The sequence below is a fragment of the Schistocerca americana genome, chromosome 9 (assembly GCF_021461395.2).
Source record: "Schistocerca americana isolate TAMUIC-IGC-003095 chromosome 9, iqSchAmer2.1, whole genome shotgun sequence".
NCBI classification, from domain to species: Eukaryota; Metazoa; Arthropoda; class Insecta; order Orthoptera; family Acrididae; genus Schistocerca; species Schistocerca americana.
In genome coordinates this window covers 1,197,374-1,222,896 of record NC_060127.1, presented here as the reverse complement: position 1 = coordinate 1,222,896, position 25,523 = coordinate 1,197,374, and the positions used below count along the sequence as shown (strand labels likewise).

At 43.8% G+C, this 25,523-nt stretch overlaps 1 protein-coding gene across 1 annotated transcript in view; it reads left to right on the top strand.

Moving 5' to 3' along the window:
* LOC124551178 (vegetative cell wall protein gp1-like) overlaps positions 1-25,238 on the top strand; it is a 133,605-nt gene extending 108,367 nt beyond the window's left edge. Inside the window, exon 3 of the mRNA XM_047126167.1 lies at positions 25,143-25,238. Within this exon, the coding sequence (XP_046982123.1) occupies positions 25,143-25,238 (96 nt within the window). The remainder of the gene's footprint in view (positions 1-25,142) is intronic.
* The last annotated feature ends 285 nt before the right edge of the window (positions 25,239-25,523 follow it).

Below are 25,523 nucleotides of genomic sequence, written 5' to 3'. Positions count from 1 at the left end.
AACGTGACGTACCCCCTGCGACATTTCTGAGGTGTAGGGTTTGGAGGGGAGATGCATCTGCGTGGCCACCTCGTTCCACTGACCTACCGCCTCTCGTTTTCCTTTTTCCCCCCTGTGTGTGTGTGCGTCCGGACGTATCAGAAACCTCGTGCATGTGACGCCACTTGACGACAAAGAAACACCTCTCGAGGGCCTGGTGAGATTCGCGCGACGCCTGGCGTACTGGGTGTGGAGTACCATAACTTTCTACCAGGTTGTTACGCCTTCACCGAGAGTGATGCTAATCATCCTGAACACCTGTTTCGCACAGCACTCCCGAGTGGACAGCACATCACTTCTGCCGAACCTGGGGCTCCGGTGGGCCCTCGTCGCGAGGCTTTCACTGCCTCAGGACCACTTGCGAGACCTTATGTTGCTATGCCAAAGCTGTCGTATTTCTATTCCTTCTATTAGCGCGCAGACTTTACCGTCGCTCAGCATTTAAACTCGATGTCGTCCTAGACGACTGCTCAGTGTCACACTGACCAGAAGTCGGCACCGTATCAAAATACTTTTTGTTGACTGAGTTCCCCAGTTCCGATAAACTTTAGGAATGACGTCGAGTGACAGTGTAAGCCACTGTTCGTATTGTCCTTTAAGGGGAGCCGGAGGTGCCTATGCTGCCCAAGTTAAAATCACTAAGTTTGAGGAACATTTATGAATAAACTACCAAATAGAAACATTTGAAATTTTTTTTACATATAGAGTGGTTTACTATTGCAGTTATGACATAGGGATTTTGGAGTATCTTTTCTAGTTTCCTTCCAATTATTTTTTTTTATTAATGACCCAAATTTTTTTACAAATAATTGCTTTATAATTAAACTGAAATGAAACTACTGAACATATTGCCAAATGGATGCGTTACAATGTAAGTTTGACCAATAGGAGTGCTGTATAAATTCATCTCTCTAGCTTGAGTGGATTTTGAGAAAATGTTCTTTATATTCGAAAAATTCTAATTTACGGGAAATGGCTATCAAAGTTTCTCAATACATTCCTGCACTATAGGATGGATTATCAGGGTCTTCTTCTTCATCCTCCAAAAGCTTCCCCTTCAGTCTTCCTTTCTGGCCTGTTGTTCCATCATACTTCATATGCCTTTCTCTTCTTTCTGCTCCTCTTATCCTTTCTCTGTCAATATTTCTTAGTGCTCGTACAGTTTTCACCCCAGCTGTAGATCCTAATGCCTTCAGAACTTCACACTTCATACTGTTTCCTTGGTTGTAGGTTGCTATTGCATCATAAATGCCAAAGTTCAGTGTTTTTATGCTTACAAACACCTTTTTAGGAATCACTTTCCAAATCAAATTGTTTATGCTCTCATTAGGATTCTGCGTCTTTCTGTGTAGGCATTTGTGTAACAATTCTGGCTGTGCTAAGTCATGAAAAATTAGTTTTATTGCATTTATCACAGCTGCTGGCAAACCATGTTTGTGATCATACTCCTATTTTGCATTATATTTGCACCAGGAATCTTTTGGGCACAGGCTGTGTTGAGGGTATTCATTGGAAGAGGCAGTATGAAGGAACAATGCCCACACTGCTTTTCGCATGTCACTAACATTACTAGTATTTTGCCTTATAGCATACCCATAGTATCTCTGTAGACGTTCAATCACCTCATCAGTAAGCCTGCCTCTCCCTCCTATTGTCTTTCCATTACTGAGCTTACTTGAACCCAAAGTTTGTTTGAACCTTCGAAGCCGTGCACCCATATGCATTTGCTCATGCCCAATGCATTCCAACTTTTCAACTACAAATTCATTTCCATATGGTTTCAGTCCCCCCCATGAACCACGGCCTTGCCGTTGGTGGGGAGGCTTGCGTGCCTCAGCGATACAGATAGCCGTACTGTAGGTACAACCAAAACGGAGGGGTATCTGTTAAGAGGCCAGACAAATGTGTGGTTCCTGAAGAGGGGCAGCAGCCTTTTCAGTAGTTGCAAGGGCAACAGTCTGGATGATTGACTGATCTGGCCTTCTAACAATAACCAAAACGGCCTTGCTGTGCTGGTACTGCGAACGGCTGAATGCAAGGGGAAACTACGGCCGTAATTTTTCCCGAGGGCATGCAGCTTTACTGTATGATTAAATGATGATGGCGTCCTCTTGGGTAAAATATTCCGAAGGTAAAATAGTCCCCCATTCGGATCTCCGGGCGGGGACTACTCAAGAGGATGTCGTTATCAGGAGAAAGAAAACTGGCGTTCTACGGATCGGAGCGTGGAATGTCAGATCCCTTAATCGGGCAGGTAGGTTACAAAATTTAAAAAGGGAAATGGATAGGTTAAAGTTAGATATAGTGGGAATTAGTGAAGTTCGGTGGCAGGAGGAACAAGACGTTTGGTCAGATGACTACAGGGTTACCAACACAAAATCAAATAGAGGTAATGCAGGAGTGGGTTTAATAATGAATAAAAAAGTAGGAATGCGGGTAGGCTACTACAAACAGTATAGTGAACGCATTATTGTGGCCAAGATAGATACGAAGCCCACACCTACTACAGTAGGCAACTAGCTCTGCTGATGATGAAGAAATTGAAGAAATGTATGATGAAATAAAAGAAATTATTCATATAGTGGAGGGAGACGAAAATTTAATAGTCATGGGTGATTGGAATTCGAGTGTAGGAAAAGGGAGAGAAGGAAACGTAGTAGGTGAATATGGATTGGAGCTAAGAAATGAAAGAGGAAGCCACCTGGTACAATTTTGCACAGAGCACAACTTAATCATAGCTAACACTTGGTTTAAGAATCATGATAGAAGGTTGTATACATGGAAGAGCCCTGGAGATTCTAAAAGGTATCAGATAGATTATATAATGGTAAGACAGAGATTTAGGAACCAGGTTTTAAATTGTAAGACATTCAGGGGCAGATGTGGACTCTGACCACAATCTATTGGTTATGAACTGTAGATTAAAACTGAAGAAACTGCAAAAAGGTGGGAATTTAAGGAGATGGGACCTGGATAAACTGAAAGAACCAGAGGTTGTACAGAGTTTCAGGGAGAGCATAAGGGAACAATTGACAGGAATGGGGGAAAGAAATACAGTAGAAGAAGAATGGGTAGCTTTGAGGGATGAAGTAGTGAAGGCAGCAGAGGATCAAGAGGTAAAAAGACAAGGGCTAGTAGAAATCCTTGGGTAACAGAAGAAATATTGAATTTAATTGATGAAATGAGAAAATATAAAAATGCAGTAAATGAAGCAGGCAAAAAGGAATACAAACGTCTCAAAAATGAGATCGACAGGAAGTGCAAAATGGCTAAGCAGGAATGTCTAGAGGACAAATGTAAGGATGTAGAGGCTTATCTCACTAGGGGTAAGATAGATACTGCCTACAGGAAAATTAAAGAGACCTTTGGCGAAAAGAGAACCACTTTTATGAACATCAAGAGGCTCAGATGGAAAACCCAGTTCTAAGCAAAGACGGGAAAGCAGAAAGGTGGAAGGAGTATATAGAGGGTCTATACAAGGGCGATGCACTTGAGGACAATATTACGGAAATGGAAGAGAATGTAGATGAAGATGAAATGGGAGATACGATACTGCGTGAAGAGTTTGACAGAGCACTGAAAGACCTCAGTCGAAACAAGGCCCCCAGAGTAGACAACATTCCATTGGAACAACTGACGGCCTTGGGAGACCCAGTCCTGACAAGACTCTACCATCTGGTGAGGAAGATGTATGAAACAGGCGAAATACCCTCAGACTTCAAGAAGAATGTAATAATTCCAATCCCAAAGAAAGCAGGTGTTGACAGATACGAAAATTACCGAACAATCGGTTTAAGAAGCCACAGCTGCAAAATACTAACACGAATTCTTTAGAGACGAATGTAAAAACTAGTAGAAGCCGACCTCGGGGAAGATCAGTTTGGATTCCATAGAAATACTGGAACACGTGAGGCAATACTGACCTTACGACTTATCTTAGAAGCTAGATTAAGTAAAGGCAAACCTACGTTTCTAGCATTTGTAGACTTAGAGAAAGCTTTTGACAGTGTTGACTGGAATACTCTATTTCAAATTCTAAAGGTCGCAGGGGTAAAATACAGGGAGCGAAAGGCTATTTACAATTTGTACAGAAACCAGATGGCAGTTATAAGTCGAGGGACATGAAAGGGAAGCAGTGGTTGGGAAGGGAGTGAGACAGGGTTGTAGCCTCTCCCCGATGTTATTCAATCTGTATATTGAGCAAGCAGTAAAGGAAACAAAAGAAAAATTCGGAGTAGGTATTAAAATCCATGGAGAAGAAATAAAAACTTTGAGGTTCGCCGATGACATTGTAATTCTGTCAGAGACAGCAAAGGACTTGGAAGAGTAGTTGAACGGAATGGACAGTGTCTTGAAAGGAGGATATAAGATGAACATCAACAAAAGCAAAACGAGGATAATGGAATGTAGTCGAACTAAGTCGAGGGACGCTGAGGGAATTAGATTAGGAAATGAGACACTTAAAGTAGTAAAGGAGCTTTGCTATTTGGGGAGCAAAATAACTGACGGTGGTCGAAGTAGAGAGGATATAAAGCGTAGACTAGCAATGGCGAGGAAAGCGTTTCTGAAGAAGAAAAATTTGTTTACATCGAGTATAGATTTAAGTGTCAGGAAGTCATTTCTGAAAGTATTTGTATGGAGTGTAGCCATGTATGGAAGTGAAACGTGGACGGTAAATAGTTTAGATAAGAAGAGAATAGAAGCTTTCGAAATGTGGTGCTACTGAAGAATGCTGAAGATTAGATGGGTAGACCACATAACTAATGAGGAAGTATTGAATAGGATTGGGGAGAAGATAAGTTTGTGGCACAATTTGACCAGAAGAAGGGATCGGTTGGTAGGACATGTTCTGAGGCATCAAGGGATCACCAATTTAGTATTGTAGGGCAGCGTGGAGGGTAAAAATCGTAGGGGGAGATCAAGAGAGGAATACACTAAACAGATTCAGAAGGATGTAGGCTGCAGTAGGTACTGGGAGATGAAGAAGCTTGCACAGGATAGAGTAGCATGGAGAGCTCAGTCTCAGGACTGAAGACCACAACAACAACATGGTTTCAGTTCCTCTATAGTCTTGAAACGTTTGGAGTCACCATCCCCAAGGTAGTATTTGTACCTAACGTTGTATCTGGGAACTGAACGTTCAAAAATTTGTTTCACTCCATCCACTTCCATTGCTCCACTTGATCCACTAAAATTTGCCTCACAGGTTCGACTGTGCTCTCCTTTGATTTTATTTTTGCACCTACAATGTTTTGATAATATTGCAACATCTATCACTTTTGCACTATCACCACAAGTAGCAGTTACAACCCCATTCAGGGATTTATGACCCCTCTTTTGCCAGGAACCATCTAATGCCACTACCAAATCCCTAGAACCACCGTTCATTTCTACAGATTCCTTCACTGCTTCCTTCATGGTTTTCGAAGCCACATCTTCAACAGAGGATCCTACCAGTTCACAGTAGTACCCAAATTTGCTTGGAGGCGATGGCAAGTTCATAATACCACTAAACAGTTTACCAGCAGCAGACCCTTTTCCAATGGATCGAAGACCATACACAAGTCGAACATTCACATCAAACACTCTAGATCGTCCATTTTCACCAAAGAAACTGACATGTGAATTGTAGAAAGTCACTTGATACTTGCAACATGCACAGATTATCTTCATCTCACAAGCTAAACCAAAGTGCTTTGTTATCTCTAGTCCCACTCCTACAATTGAACACATTTTGCACAGAACATTCTCTTTCAGCACAGAAGATAATAATCCAATATTCAGTACTTCGTTAATATCATCACTGTGACTAACACATTCACAAAATCTGCCACTTCCATCAGTCAGCTTCTTGCTAGAAGATGTCACAGGGCTATGGCCGGCCATGTGTTGTTTTAGCAGAAGAACACACTGTTTCAGTAATTGTAGTATCGCAACTTGGTATTAGTGTTAATTTTCTTTTCCCTACGTTCTTCCTCTTCTTACATACACGGTTACTAATACGTGGCATCGTTACCAGAACAACGCTTTACACAAGAAGTATAATACTACCAACAACAGGCGCAACACTGAACTAATTCGAAATGGTAAACAGCAAAGAGACAATGTTCCGCGCTCTTAGCGCTTCATTTGTCACAGAAAACAATGTAGCCAACCCTTGCACACTCGCTGTATGCGTAACAGGCCGAGAAAATCCCAATCAGTTCGCCAGGAAGTCACGAGAGGGTGTTAGATGCATTCAGCGGCCGCCCATTTCCTCTGCAGGCGTGGGGGAAAATGGTAATAACTCCACTTCTACGGCGAGTAGAACAATAATTCAAAGTTTACATTAAAGAGGAATGTTCCAATTAATTTCCGGTAACAAAAAAAATCGTAATTTTTTGGATTTGACCACCTCCGGCTCCCCTTAACGTGCGACAATTTTCTGTCAGACACCATTATCAGCATTGGTGCACAAACTTGATGAATATAGAAACGCGTCGGTTGAAGTGGATGTTTCAAAATTATAGTGAAATACGAGCAATATTTAGAGCTTTAGTTAACAGCAAGAGTTACACATATACCTCACCGAGGACCTTTGTGCAAAATATAATATTTGTAAATTATTTTCGGCCGTGTAGAGGCAGATGCGTGTGTAAGGATCCTCTGTCAGCGACTGCACCTCTTCTACGTCTTTTCCTGTTCAGTGAGCCGCGCTGCTCACAAAACGTACATTTGCGCTGGGAATATTTCTACTGGTAAATTGCGAACATTCATTTTGGCTGAAAATCGAACACTATTTACCCAAATATATGTGAACTCTCCCTTGTACAAACACTTGAGAAACCGTTTACGTTGTTAACACAGTGCGCCACAAGTTAACACTCCCACAGGCCCAAAGTCTGCCTCGTACAGCCCTTTGTTCACCGAACCCGCTACACAGCGCTTTTGCGTCAGCGATAATATTCCATTTACTACATGAAAGGATACTGTACACTTACACGTGAGAACCGATTGTTTACAACACAAATAACACAAACCATAAAAGAGCAAAGAATCGTGAACAACTGTTAGCGTAAAACACCTCTACCCCGAAAATGCCGTATATCTACTTCTAGTGAATAGCCCTTCATGACTAGCGATACCTTTCTAACGACATATGCACAAAACTTTCAATTTACCTGTTGTTTTTCAGTTAGTTTTGTTCGTTCAAAAGGGAATTTTTATGGCGTCCCCATATGTTCGTAAAAAGCACTTCGACGAAATATATGTGAGCCTGTATGAAATTAGGATATGCAGGTGCTGAGAAACCTATTATCAAAAACATTTAATTTTGTGGAACTTGTTAATATACTGAATACAGGCGACGTGCGTCTTACGGGCATATTATGGTGACTGTGTTAATGAGAGTTATAATCTACGATTTTTCTAAGTACAAAGGAGACAATGTACGCTCCCCTTCTCCTGCTCTCGTAGGTGTGATAACAGTTTTCGTAGCCATGCCAGGTCTGTAACCGTAACTGTAATGAATTAACTGTTAAAATAGGCAGTTTCCTAAAACTAGTTATTTCGTGCCTTTATTCCGTAGTTTTGTGTGCCACGTGTCAAACGCCTGCACTATTTCAGCATCCGTAGCAGGCCAACGGTAAGACAGTCTAGCAAGTTACTTGTGATCCTTATATCTACCTCTCTCCACTTCGTGTCCAGAAATACTGTTTCCAAGTTTATCCACTACATGCTTTTAGTCGCTGACATGCGTAAAAAACGTCGACGGGTCGCCTTTGTCGCTATTAGAACGTTTTTTGCGCAGCGTACGTATTTTTCTGTACCAATATTTATCAGAATCGTTGCACCGTACTTTACATATGCCCGATTAATAGGGTATGGAGTCAGATTACGTCCTATCAGTTTTAGGACTGAAAGTCTATTATGGGGCACAAATTTGTTTTCTCACTGAAAACACAACACAATGCGACAAGGAGCGTAAATTGCCTAGTTGAAACACTAAGAAGAGATATCAAACGGGGCCAGTATGTAAAGTCAGTGGCACAGAATCACAGACCCACTGCCGAGGACTGTGAAGTGTACATGAAAGTGTGAGCTCCTCAGAGAAATTTAAAAGCAGTCCTTTGAGGAAGAGTCAACATTCCTCTCGCGAAACCCTACTGGGCGAATACAGAGAACCGGTGTCACGGGACAACTGGGCGACCATTACAACGGTGCGTGCGTCACCGGTCCCTGACACGTGTTGGGCGCGTGTGGAGGCTCCTCTGCTTGGCTCAACACGCGAGTGGAATAGGAAACTGTATGTTCACTGCACAGCTAAATCCAGACGTATGCGCAGATGTGGGCGTACCTCTGGATGTAGATTTATATGTAGATGAGCTTCGTTTTGCAGCATACTGGTTCCACTCCTCAGTCACTCACATTACCTTGTGTCTCTGCATTGTCGGTTTGCACGAGTGGACTTTGAAGCGTGGCAAGCAGTTCAGCTAGCTTCTTTTTACTTTTGTTCACCTTTAATTATACGGACAGAGGGAAGCTGAATTAATTTAATAGGAGTCACGATATCACAGTTATTGTACGTGCTGGTATCACTTCCCGTTCCTAACCTCTTGCAGTCTAACACGGTTCTGGGAACATTCATTTCCTTTACGGGCCATCTTTGAGAGTGAATATGAAACAGGAAACGCATTAGAGGCGCGCCGGACTCCGCGGAAACAGAGGGAGGGAGGGTGGGAGGGAAGCAGAGAGGGAGGGAGGAGGAGCCGAGAGCAGGCGGGTGGTAGGCTCTAGGAGCTCGTTAACAGTTGTACTTGGCCAGGTAAGCATCTACTGGATTTTCTAAAAAATTGACAAAACAGCGCTGACGCACCTAATCGACGGAAACAAGAGCAGAGTAACGAGGTTTCCATCATTTCGCGGGACCTGTAATGCGAGTCTAACTGGTAGCAGAACGACCGATAAATGGAGTTTTACGACTGACGTCGAGAGTAAGTAACACTCGGTGGGAACCTTTTTAGAAAAGAATGAAAGAAATTCGATTCATCGGCTCGCTGATTTTCACCACATCTGACTGCTACATACTATGACGAAAAAAACGCAACACCGAAAAATAACTAATGCAGAGTAATGAAATTTATGTAATACGATTGGGTAGGTATGATATCTAAGTAACTCATAGTAAAAGATCACAGAATGTAGCAGCGAAAAAAGCCATTGCCAATGTGAAATGCTGGTGCATTAATAGTGGTTGTAAGCGCTAGAATGTTGAATGCAAGCACGCAAACGTGCACGCGCTGTGTTGCACCGGTGTCGGGTGTCAGTTCGTGGGACGGAGTTCTACGCCTGTTGTACTTGGCGATCAATACACGGAGGGTTGAAGCTCTTTGTGGAAGACGCTGGAGTTGTCATCCGATGGTGCCCCACAGGAGCTCGACTGGAGAAGACAGGTCTGGTGGTCGAGCAGGCCGAGGGAACACGTCGGCACTCTGCGGAGCATCAGCTGTGCGTGGACGAGAGTTGTCCTGTTGGAAAATCCGCCCTGGAATGCTGTTGGTGAATCGCAGCACAACAGGCCGGACCGACAGTTTGACGCACAGATTTGCAGCTTCGCTGGGTGGGAGAACCGCAGCCGCAGCCGCAGCCGAGACCGTGATCCCAGGCGCAGGTCCGGTGTGTCCGGCACGCACCACGCCCTCAGCTGGCCTCCTGCTATCCCACACACGGGCATCACTGGCGCCGAAGCAGACCAAGTTTTCATCAGAAAGCACAACAAACCTCCACCCTTCCCTCCACTGAAGTCGGAAATGATGGTGGTTTAGGTCAGTGGAACGCTCGCCACAGTGCTTCTGGCTTGGTGCTGTCCTTCGAGTAACCGATTTGCAGCAGTTGGTTGTGTCACTGTGGTGAAAAGTGCTGCTCGAGTTGCTCCTGCAGGTGCAGAACGATGCGACAGAGTCACACGCCGAACACGGTGGCCATCCACTCGGCCGTCCAGAGCCCGGTCTTCTTGCGACCGAACCTTTTCCTGGCCGTCACTGCCAGCACTCGTGCGCGCTGCCTACATTCCTGCCAAGACTTCCTGCAGTGCCGCAGAAGCAGCATCCAGGTTCTCGTATCCCTGTTACTTGACCTCGTTCGAACTCAGTGAGGTGTCGATAATGGCATCTTTGTAGCCTTAAAGGCATTCTCGACTAACGTCGGCTCACCTCATCCAGCCTCAAAGGTGACAAACGCTCACGACCTTCACAGTGTGTGTTTAAAGCAAACACAGTCTGCATCCTCATATTGGCGCTCTTATGTGATTGGTGCGAAATGTAAATAGAGATCGTCTTTCAGCTGTAGAAAAACGCCTACCAACTTATGTCCGCGTGACTCCTTCTTGGGATTGCGATTTTTTCTCCGTAAGTATATTGTGAAATAAATAATTACGCCTTTGGCGGGCTGTAGCAGCTTTTAAGAGGACTGGTGGTCGCGTTGTGTTACAGGGAAGACGGGAGTGAGCTTAGGGGAGGAGCCTCGAAGCGGAGACGTGCAGGTAGTCCGTCACACGGTGTGGCGAGGCGGGGCAGTCGGAGGAGCTGCGTCAGAAGTCGCGGACAGCTGACGGAATCCGAGTTGCGGCTGCACCTTCAACTCGTCGAGTCTCCTCTGTACGTCCGTCCAGCTCACAGAACATTGTCGTAAGCATCGCTCACAGTTCTGGAATACTGAGGCAAGCGAGAGTATTGTACTTCTGTTGCAAGACAGCCGGCCGGAGTGGCCGTGCGGTTCTAGGCGCTACAGTCTGGAGCCGAGCGCCCGCTTCGGTCGCAGGCTCGAATCCTGCCTCGGGTATGGATGTGTGTGATGTCCTTAGGTTAGTTAGGCTTAATTAGTTCTAAGTTCTAGGCGACTGATGACCTCAGAAGTTAAGTCGCATAGTGCTCAGAGCCATTTGAACCATTTTTGTTGCAAGACAGCTGTCACTGCCTCTTAATCTTCAGTGCTTCCTCAGATCTTTAGGATTCTTGGGAGTTGGTTCCAGAAAAACCGTCTCTGTTACGGTCACAGACAGGTTACTGTACCCGTAACGCGGAATTAGATGCGAGATTTTATGAAATCCACCTCTTGCAGTGACTTTGGCAAATCAGAGATTCTCATAGTAATCTGGCAAACTGAGCGAGGTGGCGCAGTGGTCAGACACTGGACTTACACTCGGAAGGACGACCCTTCCCCATCGTTCCGTAATCCGATGACCGCGCTGTCTGGTCTCCTTCCTCCCCCCCCCCCCCCCCCCCCCAAAAAAAATCTGCCATATATTTGCTGCTGTTAGACTTAAAAAAATCTCGTTGCGGAGAAGGTTTAACTTTAGAAGGGCTGACTGGCCGAGGTTTGCACATTTACTGGATGCCGAAGTGTCTTCTATAGAAGCAACACTAGAATAGTGCAACACCTTCTCCACGGCCGTAAAGAGATTTTCCAAAGTATCTGTCCCTCGCCGCTCACATCGCAGGGCCCCCATTACATCAGGCAGCCTCATTTACAGACTACGGCAACTTGTTTGGAGAAAACCCTTTCAATGAAACAGAAACTGGAAACAAACTCATTCCCTCTATGAGAGAATCAAAAAGGGGAGAATTGATCACAACAATAGAAAATCTGGATCTGAAAAGAACGCTCGCAGACTTCTGCGACGCCTCTCCAATAATCCAACTAAGAACACTACACTCCAAAATATAGCCGCCAACCAAGTAGCACATCAGCAACTGCTAAATGGAAGCCCAGCCGAACTGAGCAAGAGGAGAATAACAAGTTTTCACTCCCATTCACGATGCACGAATTACAGAAGGCTATCAAACAGGATAAAGCTGATAAATCAGCTGGCTTTGACGATGTACGAACTGAGCAAATTAAGCACTTCAGATTAGCGACAAAGGAATGGGTTCTCCAACTCTTCAAGAAATAAATGTACTGACAGGTGTCAAATTCCAAAGGCACGACTGAAGAGCCGAGTAATTGCTACAATGAAATCCAGTAAAGAAGGAACTATAGACCAATCGCACTACTGTGTCACCTGTACAAACTGCTGGAGAGAATGATTTTAAACCGTCTCTCACATGTTATTGACCCTTTGCTTATACCTCCACACTGGTAAAAGCTGCTCAGGACAATTACTCAGTCTTGTACAGTTCGTAGAAGATGATTTTTGAAGTCCGTAAGGTTACAGGAGTGGTGTTCGTGGACTTGACGGCAGCCTACGACGCCGTCAGCCACTGGTTTCTGTTAAACGAGGTGTCTGCATCCCAGCCGAGGATTTCAGCCGCTCCAGGCTCATCGCCAACCTTCTGCACAACCAAAGAGTCTTCGTTGACCTCCGAGGACAGCGTGACCGATGGAGGCTACAGAAAAATGGCCTTCCCCAACGAAGTGTGTTGCCCCAGCTCTATTTAATACACACTGGTGTCAAAATTTAAAGCAACAAACCGCTATTTCCCCGTCCTGTGTCTTCACGGTATAATCATACAAACTATCAACAGATGTCCATTCGATCGTGTTCTGCACGGATAGATGGCATTCCGGTCAACGGACAACTACGCCAACAATGACGTCACTGCACCTGTCAAATGAGGTGTTTGTCGGGTAGTCTCGCATCCACAGTCGCCGTGTGCATAGCCATATACGGTGCACTATGGCACATAGAAGACACCTACCAGAATCCCTGCGCTGGAGGGCCACAGGAAGTATGTAAGCAGGACAGTCGAAAGCTCTTGTGGCCCGATGGCTTAAAATTCTATTGTTACTCGGAATTGGCGACAGTCTCGGGAAATCGAAACCGTATTCCGAAGACCAGGGTGAGGTCGATCACGCGTGACGTCAGACGGAGGGGACCGCTATTTGGCTGTTAAGGACACGGCGGTACCGCCTTAGTAATGCATGGCAACCGACATCTGACCTCGCAGCATCCTTTGGACGTGTTGTGTCGAGGCAAACTGTGTACAGAAGGCTTCGGCAAGGTGGCCTTTGTTGCAGAGACATGCGGTAAGTGACCGTGTGCTTCCGACGCATCTTCACAGAAGTAATCGTCTAGAGTGGAGTCGTCAACATGCCACCTGGACAGTCGAAGGATGGACAAATGTTCTTTTCACAAATGAGTCCCGATTTGGTTTGGAGAGTGACTGTCGATGGATTCGCATCTGGAGGGAACGTATAACACGATTTCGAGACCCAAGCATAGCGGAAAGAGACCGATATCGAGGAGCATCCCTAATGCTGTGCACAAGGATTATGTCGACCACTTGAACACCTCTCCGTGAAATTTCATGGCCGAATTGGCAAGATTTAATTTCCATCGGGTATCGTGACGAGATCGTGGGACCCCGTGTGCGATTGTTGCGAGTAGCTGTGGACCCAGACTTTGTACCGACGAACGATAATGCTCGACCCCATACGGCACGGGCGGTTGATGTTTTATTGGAAACTCATGGCGCGGTATGCTCGCTCTCCCGATTTGACTCCCACAGAGCACGTCTGGGATGCACCAAGGAGACGCGCTGCATCGCGTCATCATCCACCAACCAGTCTCCAAGACTTGCTAGCAGCTCTGCAGGAAGAATGGGCGCTATTGCCTCAACATTGCGGGCGTTCAGAAAAATTAATGGTGGCCCTCAACTACGTACCCTCAGAGTTTTGGCTGGTTTCGTTGTCTAGGGGCTCGGATACGTAGTTGCCGCATTAGAGGCCAAATACTGCTGAGTCTACAGTATACAATATGAATACACACATGAAACGAATGGTCTAAGGTTCATATCACTTGGCAGTTGCGAATTTTGAATGTAATATAGAAATTTACAAATGAAAAATTGAAATTAAATAAAATCTGCAGCTACTATTTTAACGACTTTAAATGATGAGTACCATAGTAGAAGTACTTTTAAGAATACCGTTTATTACTGCAAAACACTTATTTGTGTCGATGGGCCTGCAATTAGTTATGAACAACAACATAGCTCGCTAGATATTCACTTCTAAACGCACACTGCAGAAGCCACTGAAATCTCACAAGTGCACTAGTCGTCACTACGAAATATTTCCATCTCCCACGACCACGCACAAACTTCTCAACACTACAAGTACTTCCTGCGACCGTCCGACGCGCCTTCCCATCCAGAACTCACCTGCGTCCTGCGCGACCTGGTGCTCCTCCCCCACCCCCATCCAGTCTCCCCATTGGCTTCGGTAGTCGCCTACCGTAGTAACGAGCGCTGAGATTGGCTAGAGCACTCCCGCAATGTCTCCAAGCCAAGGCGCACCCACAAACATATTGAAACGCGTACGAAATACCGAATTTACATCTAAGTAACTTGAAATTAAGTAAATATCCCTATGGCCGGACCATAAACACGCATTAGTAAATACATAAACAAATTACATAAACATATATCAAAGGAACAGAAGCAAAAGTAGGCCAGTAGCCTAATGTCTCTGTGCTTTCTTAAACAGAGTAAATATTTGACCAATTTCTTCATGAATAGTGTTGTTGTTGTTGTGGCCTCCAGTCCTGAGACTGGTTTGATGCAGCTCTCCATGCTACTCTATCCCGTGCAAGCTTCTTCATCTCCCAGTACCTACTGCAACCTACATCCTTCTCAATCTTTTTAGTGTATTCATCTCTTGGTCTCCCTCTACGATTTTTACCCTCCACGCTGCCCTCCAATACTAAATCGGTGATCCCTTGATGCCTCAGAACATGTCCTACCAACCGATCCCTTCTTCTAATCAAGTTGTGCCACAAACTTCTCTTCTCCCCAATCCTATTCAATACTTCCTCATTAGTTATGTGGTCTACCCATCTAATCCTCAGCATTCTTCTGTAGCACCACATTTCGAAAGCTTCTATTCCCTTCTTGTCCAAACTATTTATCGTCGACGTTTCATTTCCATAGATGGCGACACTCCACACAAATACTTTCAGAAACGACATGCTGACACTTAAATCTATACTCGATGTTAACAAATTTCTCTTCTTCAGAAACGCTTTCCTTCCCATTGCCACTCTACATTTTATATCCTCTCTACTTCGACCATCATCAGTTATTTTGCTCCCCAAATAGCAAAACTCCTTTACTACTTTAAGTGTCTCATTTCCTAATCTAATTCCCTCAGCATCACCCGGCTTGATTCGACTACATTCCATTATCCTCGTTTTGCTTTCGTTGATGTTCATCTTATATCCTCCTTCCATGATACTGTCCATTCCGTTCAACTGCTCTTCCAAGACCTTTGCTGTCTCTGACAGAATTACAATGTCATCGGCGAACCTCAAAGTTTTTATTTCTTCTCTATGGATTTTAATACCTACTCCGAATTTTTCTTTTGTTTCCTTCACTACTTGCTCAATATACAGATTGAATAACATCTGGGAGAGGCTACAACCCTGTCTTACTCCCTTCCCAACCACTGCTTCCCTTTCATGTCCCTCGACTCTTATAACTGCCATCTGGTTTCTGTACATATTGTAAGTAGCCTTTCGCTCCCTGTATTTTACTCCTGCCACCTTCAGAATTTGAAAGAGAGTATTCCAGTCAACATTGTCAAACGCTTTCTCTAAGTCTACAAATGCTAGAAACGTAGGTTTGCCTTTCCTTAATCTAGCTTCTAAGATAAGTCGTAGGGTCAGTATTGCCTCACGTGTTCCAATATTTCTACGGAATCCAAACTGATCTTTCCCGAGGTCGGCTTCTACTAGTTTTTTCCATTCGTCTGTAAAGAATTCGCGTTAGTATTTTGCAGCTGTGGCTTATTAAACTGATTGTTCGGTAATTTTCACATCTCTCAACACCTGCTGTCTTTGGGATTGGAAGTATTATATTCTTCTTGAAGTCTGAGGGTATTTCGCCTGTCTCATACATCTTGCTCACCAGATGGTAGAGTTCTGTCAGGACTGGCTCTACCAATGCCGTCAGTAGTTCTAATGGAATTTTGTCTACTCCCGGGGCCTTGTTTCGATTCAGATCTTTCAGTGCTCTGTCAAACTCTTCACGCAGTATCATATCTCCTATTTCATATTCATCTACATCCTCTTCCATTTCCATAATATTGTCCTCAAGTACATCGCCCTTGTATAGACCCTCTATATACTCCCACCTTTCTGCTTTCCCTTCTTTGCTTAGAACTGGGTTTCCATCTGAGCTCTTGATATTCATACAAGTGATTCTCTTTTCGCCAAAGGTCTCTTTAATTTTCCTGTAGGCAGTATCTATCTTACCCCTAGTGAGATAAGCCTCTACATCCTTACATTTGTCATCTAGCCATTCCTCCTTAGCCATTTTGCACTTCCCGTCAATCTCATTTTTGAGACGTTTGTATTCGTTTTTGCCTGCTTTATTTACTGCATTTGATCCTCTGCTGTCTTCACTACTTCATCCCTCAAAGATACCCATTCTTCTTCTACTGTATTTCTTTCCCCCATTCCTGTCAATTGTTCCGTTATGCTCTCCCTGAAACTCTGTATAACCTCTGGTTTAGTCAGTTTATCCAGGTCCCATCTCCTTAAATTCCCACCTTTTTGCAGTTTCTTCAGTTTTAATCTACAGTTCATAACCAATAGATTGTGATCAGAGTCCACATCTGCCCCTGGAAATGTCTTACAATTTAAAATCTGGTTCCTAAATCTCTGTCTTACCATTATATAATCTATCTGAAACCTGTCAGTATCTCCAGTATATATCGGATGTAAACAAAGACATAGGCGAATAAATACATTTACAAGCATGCTGCTACCATTTTTTCGTGTAACTGTGGAGTACTCATGGCCTGACGCGATCGATAGTAATCGGCCACTTTGACCTCCAATAACTCATGTTCTATTCAAGTTACATGCCTGTCATTCATACCAATTCAGTTTTACACTAACAGCTTTTTAAAGACACGTCGATCGACAAAATCGAATAAAGCGTTTAGATTTTGGAAATTCGGTGTTGGGTGTTACTTGTATAATTTACCGTCAGATACTAAACTTTAAACTAGTAAAGATATTGAAAATCCGATTACACCATCAGAATCGTCGTGCAAATAATGGTAATGTACATGTTTCTTTTTAAGATATCAGATTTGCTCTGGCCATTATTAATTTCTACATGAACTGAGAAATGTCTGCCATTATGGTTTCACGAAGTCCGCCATCTTTGGCACTCCCAGCATACAAATCTCCTTCATCGACACAGAGCACAGTCTTGGACACGGAGTTCCCAGCCACGTGCTGCGGTTTGCCGCCCCTCTTGCTCCGGCCAGTGCTCGGCAGCCAGCACGCGGTGGCTGACGAGCGCCGGCTTGCCGAGCGAGCCTCGGGGCCGTGCCAGCCGACTCCGAACTTTTCAGCGCCCCACAGCTCGCCTGTTACCTCACAACGTGAAATTGATTACGTCACTCTCAGCGCGCCCCGTCGTTGTGAGGCCTCTGTTGTCGCCAGTGGTGCTTACGCTCCGTACTGAGCACATTAACCAGTTGACGGAATGTGTGTGCAGAACCGTTACGTTGGAAGAAACGGTGAAAATTTTCGTCTACCGCCATTCAGTACGCATAGCGGTTGTTTACGATCTGTATTCTTTGCCTAGTTTCTACGTAACACTTATTTTCGACCTATTTTGTATCTGTATCGATATTTCTATGTCAATTTGCAGTGTTGCTTATTTAGAGTGTCGTATCTGTCATGGAAATTCTTCGATTACGTATACATATTTCAGTTACGTGAACTTTTTGAACGATGTTGTTTAAACTGTGCTTGTGGATTTAAGTAACTACTGGAATGAATGTTATACAATGACTGTAAATGACTTGGTCCGTAGTTAGGGAACGTAGGGTTGAATGTAAAAGATGTGCGTAAGCCCTGTAGCTGCGGAAGTAGCCTGGCGGAGCGGAAAATCTCTGGCTGGCGCGCGAGTGGCAACTCGTCCTTTGTGGCGGGTAAGGAGAGTGGGCCGAACTGTGCTGTGGTTAACATCTCGCTAGCAGTAGCGGACCATTGTGGCTCGTATTCCTGGATTTTTGTAGCCAGAGGAACTTAAGATCAGTATTTGTGGGCCTCTGATGCTGGACTTGGTGATACTATGATCGTGGCACGTTTTTTGGCCCTGTAAAAAATGTTACTCCGACGCCAAGAAGATCTGTAATAGGGCGAGGATAACTGGACTGGCATGAGTGCATCGCCGCCATGTTAACAGCCACCAGCATTCCACTACATTGTTTCCCTTCTGCCACTCCGTAAGTGGATCAGACATTTGTGAAATTTGGTTGATTTTAATAACAATTGTGGTTATCCCAAATCACGAACCTCGACAGGAATCCTATCCTAGCGCGTTTAACGCCCCGGTGGGCGCGCCGCGGCATACGCACTGCAAATTTTAGTTTTCTGAGTGTCCAGTGGCTGCTGTTAGTTGTCGGTTTCCATGGAATCTACTATGCATAGATGGAATGTGTGTAAGCTCGTTTGAAACCAGACCTGGCCATTGTTCTGTTGCAACAGCATTGTTAACTTCAGTCCTGCCTCCGCACTGTGATTGTTACCACGCGCCTAGTCATATAAGTATTTGTTCAACATTATATGTGTACAATTTTTTAAACATGCTTTCATCATTTACTCTTATTTAGAGTGTTGATTTGTTGTTTTATGGGTGCACTATATTTATTTCCAGGGAAAGTGATATTGTAAGAGATCCTGAAGAGATCCTACGAATTCTGATGAAAATTTCGGAAGATGAATTGACGTGTGATGACTCTGAAGACGATTTTGATATGGAAGAGCAAATTATTGAAGCTGACAACCACAGTAGTGAATCCGAACAGTCACAGGAAGAAAATGACAGTCAGGAAACAGCAGCACATGATGTTACGAATGGTAACTATACACTATATATTGGAAAAGACGGTGCAACTCTTTGGATTAGTCAGCCCCTAACTGCTGGGAAAACAAGTGCTAAAAACATTATCAGAACTTTGTCGGCCCCAAAAGGGGCTGCCAGAAACGCACTTACACATTTAGATGAATTTTATCTTTTTATCGCTAAAAAGATGATAGAAGACACCACAGCTCATACAAACAGACGGTTTGGGAAAACCTAGTGATACCAACTGTTGTAGAGCTCACGATTGCAAAGAAACTTCAGCAGAAGAAATTCGTGCTCTTTTCGGTGCACTCTTTATGGTTGGCGTATGACTATCTTACGGACGCTTTTCAGTTATAAACGTTACCGCTCTCTTCTTAGAGCAGTCAGGTTTGACAATATAGAAAAAAAATTGAACGACGGTCTACAGATCAACTGGCGTCTCTTCATGAGTTTCACCAAGAATTTGTAAATAAGTGTATTGCTCACTATAATGTCAGTGAATTTGTGATAACTGATGAAATGCTGCAGGCTTTTAGAGGCCGTTATGAGTTTGTGCAGTACATTTCAAATAAGCCTGCAAAGTATGGTATCAAAATATGCGCCCTTAGTGACCCAAAAACATTTTATACTCTCAATTTCGAAGTGAATTGTGGAAAACAGTTCGCTGGGCCATATCTAAAATCAAATAAACCTGACGGTGTTGTCGAAAGACTGGTAACTCTCATAGAAAGCACGAATAGGAATGTTAGAACTGATAACTAGCTCAGAATCTTCTACATAAAGAGTTGACTACCACCAGCACTTTGAAAAAAAAGAAGGAAATTCGACCTGAATTTCAGGCTAGTAACACAAGGGAAAGCAAATCGACACTCAATGGCTTTCTGTGATTCTCCTCTCTACGATGCACGATACAAATGAAATTGATATCGAAAGTGGGAAATCAGCAATAAATTTGGACTCTAACAGAACCAAGGGAGGAGTGGATACTGTGGATCACATTTGTGCATCATATACAACAGCCAGAATAACCAGGAGATGGTCGCTGGCATTATTCTGTGGACATCTTGATATCGCAGGAATAGATTCAAATATCATCTTTAGCCACAACAACCCAGACAACAACGACAGGCGACTGCTTTTTCTAAAAAAAACCTATCGTATAGTCTTAATGATCTCTCATCTAGGAAAAAGAGCGAAACTAACGAACCTTCCGAAAGATATACAAGTATTTCCAGAAAAATTCAGAAAAGGAGGCACTGCCTACTGCTTTATTATATTGCTTGACACAAGGATGCCTGATTAGACTGGCGACCGATATCAGTATGTAATGTTACAACTTGCTTTTGTGTTGGGAGAATGTCTGTTCCAGGCCCATCGGTTTACTGTTGGTTATACTCTGGTGGAATGTTTCGGAAACGGATCCAAGTCTGTTCCCATTACTTTATCTCGCGGTCACAACTTTGTCATAAATTCCTCGCAGAGGTTTGACGTTAGCATCGATTAAGGTGTTCGGTGTTACCGGTAAATCTATTTCAGTGTTCATACTGTTTTGGGGCAAAATAATCGAACCCTGCAAAATTTCCGTTTGTTGCTTTAATTTTGGACACCAATGTAGTTACTAGATTAAATTAATTACAAATTTTTGTTATTTCGGTATAATAAAACAATATGTGCTGTTGAATATAGTGCCAAATTATCTTACGTGACCCTCTACCTTGCATGCTGGGTGGAACAGTTTTGTACGGCTGGTTGCCCCAGGATCTCAGTAACTGTGAGGGGATGTTTGCTTCAGAGGCCTTGTTCCCGTCTGGTTCTTTCACTGCTCTGTCAAATTCGTCTAGAGTATTATATATCCATAGCTTCATCTACTTCCTCTTCCCTTTCGTGGGTATTGGGCTTCTGTATATTATTTCATTCTTTCGACCTCTCTTTCTCTGCTGAGTGCTGGTATGTCATCTGAACTGCTAATACGCCCACAGTAATTTCTCCCTTTCCAAAAAGTTTCCTTAATTTTTCCTGCAGCGTAAATATTTCCAAGAGTCACGCATGCTTCCATCCTCTGTATTTGTTCTCTAGCTATTACCGTCCCACTATTTCGTATTTTCTAAAAATCTCATTTTTAGAATTCACCAGTATGCCTTCCATTTTGCCTGCTTCACTTACCGTATTTGTGTATTTTTTCCTCACATCAATTTAATATTTCGTGTGCTGTCCAAGGACTTCCACTGGACCTCGTCTCTCACTGACTATTTGATTGTATGCTGCGTTGACTATTTCATCGCTCAGTGTTACCCATTCGTCTTCTACTGCAGTCTTTTCTTCTGTTTCAATCAGTTGTTGCCTAACGCTCCCATTAAATCTCTTAACAATCACAGTCCTTTCATTTTACCTAATCCTCATGTCCAAGACAAATGAACAGCGATGTTCTCAAGTAGACTATATCGTTTTACACCTTTCTGTAAATTTTTGAGTTTCAGTCCTCGCATTCAATAAATCGTTGTCAAAGTCCACCACTGCCCTTGAAGATTTTTTACAGTTTAAAACAGTAGCAGTCAATCTGGTCCCAACCACCTACTAGTAAACGTTCCTGCTTCCGTGATTGGTGGTAGGCAGCAGAGATTTCCGAAACATTTTGGTTAGATTTTCATAACAATTCGACATAAAGTATATGGTCAGTAATTATTATTATATGCACTAACTCTCCTCCATATATTTTATATAGGAAAGTTCCTTCCCCATTTTATGGATCACCATATCTTTGGAGCTGGTAGGCAGTTAAAAAATTTTCTGCTAACAGAAACACAGAACTGGCCAGTAGGTTGATTACCCCTGGTTTAAAAGCAGGATCGGAATCTCTTCATTAATATGCACGAAAACTTCCGGTGTCTCTAGCTCTCTTCCATATACACAAACGTATTTAGTGATTCTTAACCCAAGACTTAACAGTGACTACATTGTGTTCTATGTAAAATTCTAGCAGGCTACTTGCCATTTCATTCCTTTCCCCTCTTTCCTTGTCTTTCTTTTCCTGCTATTGAGCTACGCTCCTACATTCAACTTCCTCCTCGTTAATGAACCAAATAATTTATTTTTCGAAAAAATTCATTTTTTTTTATTTGGTCCCCATCTGCAGAACTGGTAGGCATACAAACCTGTGTAACTTGACGGGTGTTGACTTTGTGTCAAAATAAATTACTCGCCACTGGATAATGAAATGCGAATCAGTGCCAGTGTTTGCCTGTACTTATTTACCTGTAACATAATTTCCTACATCAAATTACGTGCATAGTTGAATGAGAAGCCGCTGTGAAAACAGGCTGGACTCCACGGAGAACGAGGGAAGCGTAGCAGCGCTATTAACTCCAGTCAGTCTCTCACCCCCATTAGCAGAATCGCCGCTCGCCCCTATGCGACAGATAAGCACGGTTCAAATGGTTCAAATGGCTCTGAGCACTATGGGACTTAACTTCTAAGGTCATCAGTCCCCTAGAACTTAGAACTACTTAAACCTAACTAACCTAAGTACATCACACATCCATGCCCGAGGCAGGATTCGAACCTGCGACCGTAGTGGTCGCGCGGTTCCAGACTGTAGCGCCTAGAAACGCTCGGTCACCCCGACCGGCGATAAGCACGGGGCAGGTACGTTGCGGAGCCGGGCTGTGTTTCGAAAGAAGGCTATCCTGGAGTCGAGCAATGTAGGTTACGTCTGCAGGATGTGTCGGATGACAGACCGTTTTTTGCAGGCTGTGTGTCCACGAGGTGCATGCCACTAGATGGCAGAGTCTCAGAAGAACAACCGGCAGCAGGAAGTCAAAGGCAGCCGAAAGCACGGGCTGTTGAGGTAACACCTTAGAAAGTGGAATGGCAACAGCAAGTTTTGGACTCCTTTGAAGATTGTGGGATGCCGAGACCTCATTCAGGTGCCGCTAAAGCAAATAGTTAAAGGAATGCAAAAATAGCAATCACTGCTTCTCGTAAATACTCTGGAAGTGGAAGTAAGGAATGCACCTGTGCTTACAGAGGTCCTTCCTTATTGGTCAGAGCGCGATGGTAGGCAGAGAGAGGGAGTAGGTTGGACACATTTTGGTGTGCCGAGGCTGATAGGATTTTTCAACTTATTAACCACCTGAAATATCATTAAGGGAAAGAGATCAGCATCTTGCGAGACAGCTTCTAACTGGTCGGCACTCACAAGAATTAATACTCATCCAATCACAAATTGCACAACACCAAAACAAAGCAAAGCACAGAGTTTTCGTCAGAAGCGCTCTGCAGGTTTCTCGTGGGCAGACATCACCCGTAAACGACGCCTCCAGGCTCGTTTTGGACGAGAGGCTCTCGACCCGCTTAGTTGACACTGATTCTGCAGCCACATCAGCCGCTACTTGCAGGCTGTGGTTATAGTGAGGTTCAGCCTCAACAGAGAAGCAAACTCCAGACAAAGACAAATCATTTGCAATGACATTCAGTATACCCTCTGAAGATTTGTTTGCAGTTAGGGGTTCAATATGCTTTCAACTCAGGCAATAGATACAAATGCATTTCCTTCTGTAATTTGTTCTATCTCTATGCACTGATCTTCGGCAAATCATGGTACGACTCCTGTAAATGTAAATGTTTTGGCCTAATATGTGTTCACTTGAATTACATTACAGATGAATCACTTTAATGTTTGTTCTATTTGTTTATTGTGAATTTCATTATGTTCAGGTGTAATAAAATGAGTTCATTTTGATCCTTGTCCTATTTTGCAGTCCTTTTATCATCGTTTGGATATTATTTATGTCTGATATACAGGTCTAAATTAGGATACCCAATTAAAGAATACTTTAAAGTGCTCCACCCACATGTCACACAATAGAACATAAGTTTACAAATTGGTGACTGTTCAGACTGTGTTTATTTCTGAAGTTCTGACGCCACAATTGTAACCATAAATTCTTTTTCAAATAAAACTTAACTTTTAAAGTAGGATTTGCATATTTAGCTCAATAATCACTAAATCGAGCCAAAAAAATTATTCTTAAAATTGCTGGCTTGTAAGCGTTTCTTGTGTTTTATTTCTGAAATGAGGAAGTTAGTGCAACTCCATCGTAGTGCATCTAAAAATCGTCTTCAAAATTCTGGAGGGAATTTTCGTATTCCTGTTCCCTGTGTACCTCACGTGTTTCGTCTTAGGAGGGCACTGAACTGAAATATGTATGCAGGATCTGAGCAGTCTTTTGAAGGTCCATTAGTTTTATTCAGACATTTGGAGTATTGAAGTTTAGAAATTCTGTAAGGGCATGCTGAAATTTACAGGAGATACGAGCTAGGAGTTTAGCGAGACGGGCTAGGTAGACAGAAAAATTTCAGGTAACTGTGAAACAGTAAACTGGGGATCAGACAGGGAGAAAGCTTACAGTAGCATTTAACATATTTTCTTATTATGATGCTCCGTGTTAGACCTGAATCATATTCCAATTTTCCTGTTCATTGTTAGTGCTCTATTAGCTGTTTTTGATTTTGTGTTAATAAGCTGACTTGAAATCCTGTTCTTCCTGCCAGGGTATTTCACGAGAACGCTCTGTCTCAGATGTCAGCGTCTCTGTTCCCTTTTTAGACTGTCTAACCTGCAACCCAGTTAAGTGACCTAAAATTCTACACTCCAATCCATAGAATGCGTGATTTCTGTTTCCTGATGACAATATCCTACTTGGCTATACTCATCCAGGGATCTGAATAACAGACTACTTCACCTCTAGAATAATTTACCTGAGAGGATGTGATCATCATTAAACTGCACATTACAGCTGAATGTCGAGGAGAAAAACAACGATTGTAATTTCGTTTTGCCTGCAGACATTCGCAGTACAACAATAGCAAAGGCCTTCTGGATAATATTGCAAGGCCAGATCAGTCAGTCATCAAGGTTGTTGGTTCTGCAAGTACTGACAAGTCTGCTGTCCTCTTCAGGAACCGTGTGTTTGTCCTGCTTCTCCACGGACACCCACCTGCCACGTTCACACACAAGGAATGGCTACGTGTACCGTCGGCAAACACGAGCGACCCCTCTGTGGCAAGTCCTGGAGTTTGGGGGATCACTTGTTTGTATCGTCATTTTTTGAATGCCCATTAATGAAATGCGTAATTAGCAGTCGCACCTACTGTCAGTGTGACGGACAACTGTATGGTGAAGCCCAGCTGCCAGTCAAAAAAAAAAAAATCTATTGCGACAGGAGTGAACTGAGTATGAGGCCTGTACTGTGCACACAGCTGCCGCCCCGGCCAGACAATGGAGGTGGAGGAGGGGTGGGTGCGGCGGTCCCGGGACGTTTGGCGACCGCGTCGGGACGCCAGGAGCCGCAGTAATGGCGCCCCCCGCCGGACAATGCGCCATTGTCAGCCGCGAAACAATATCCGCCTGGCTGCCTTCTGCTGCCTGCCGTTCGCAGCGGTGATCAGCGGCTACTTGCCAGCCGCCACGTGGCTATTTACGTTCGTATGGCGCGCCCAGAGCCTCTCCTATTTCTGTCCAGGATGTCGGAATACAATGAACTGTTGCAGTCGAGGCCACCAGGGGTGGAGCATTGTATCAGGTACTCGACGCCACAGCACGCAATTACTTTGGTACCAGGAGGGAGGTGGGGGAGGGGA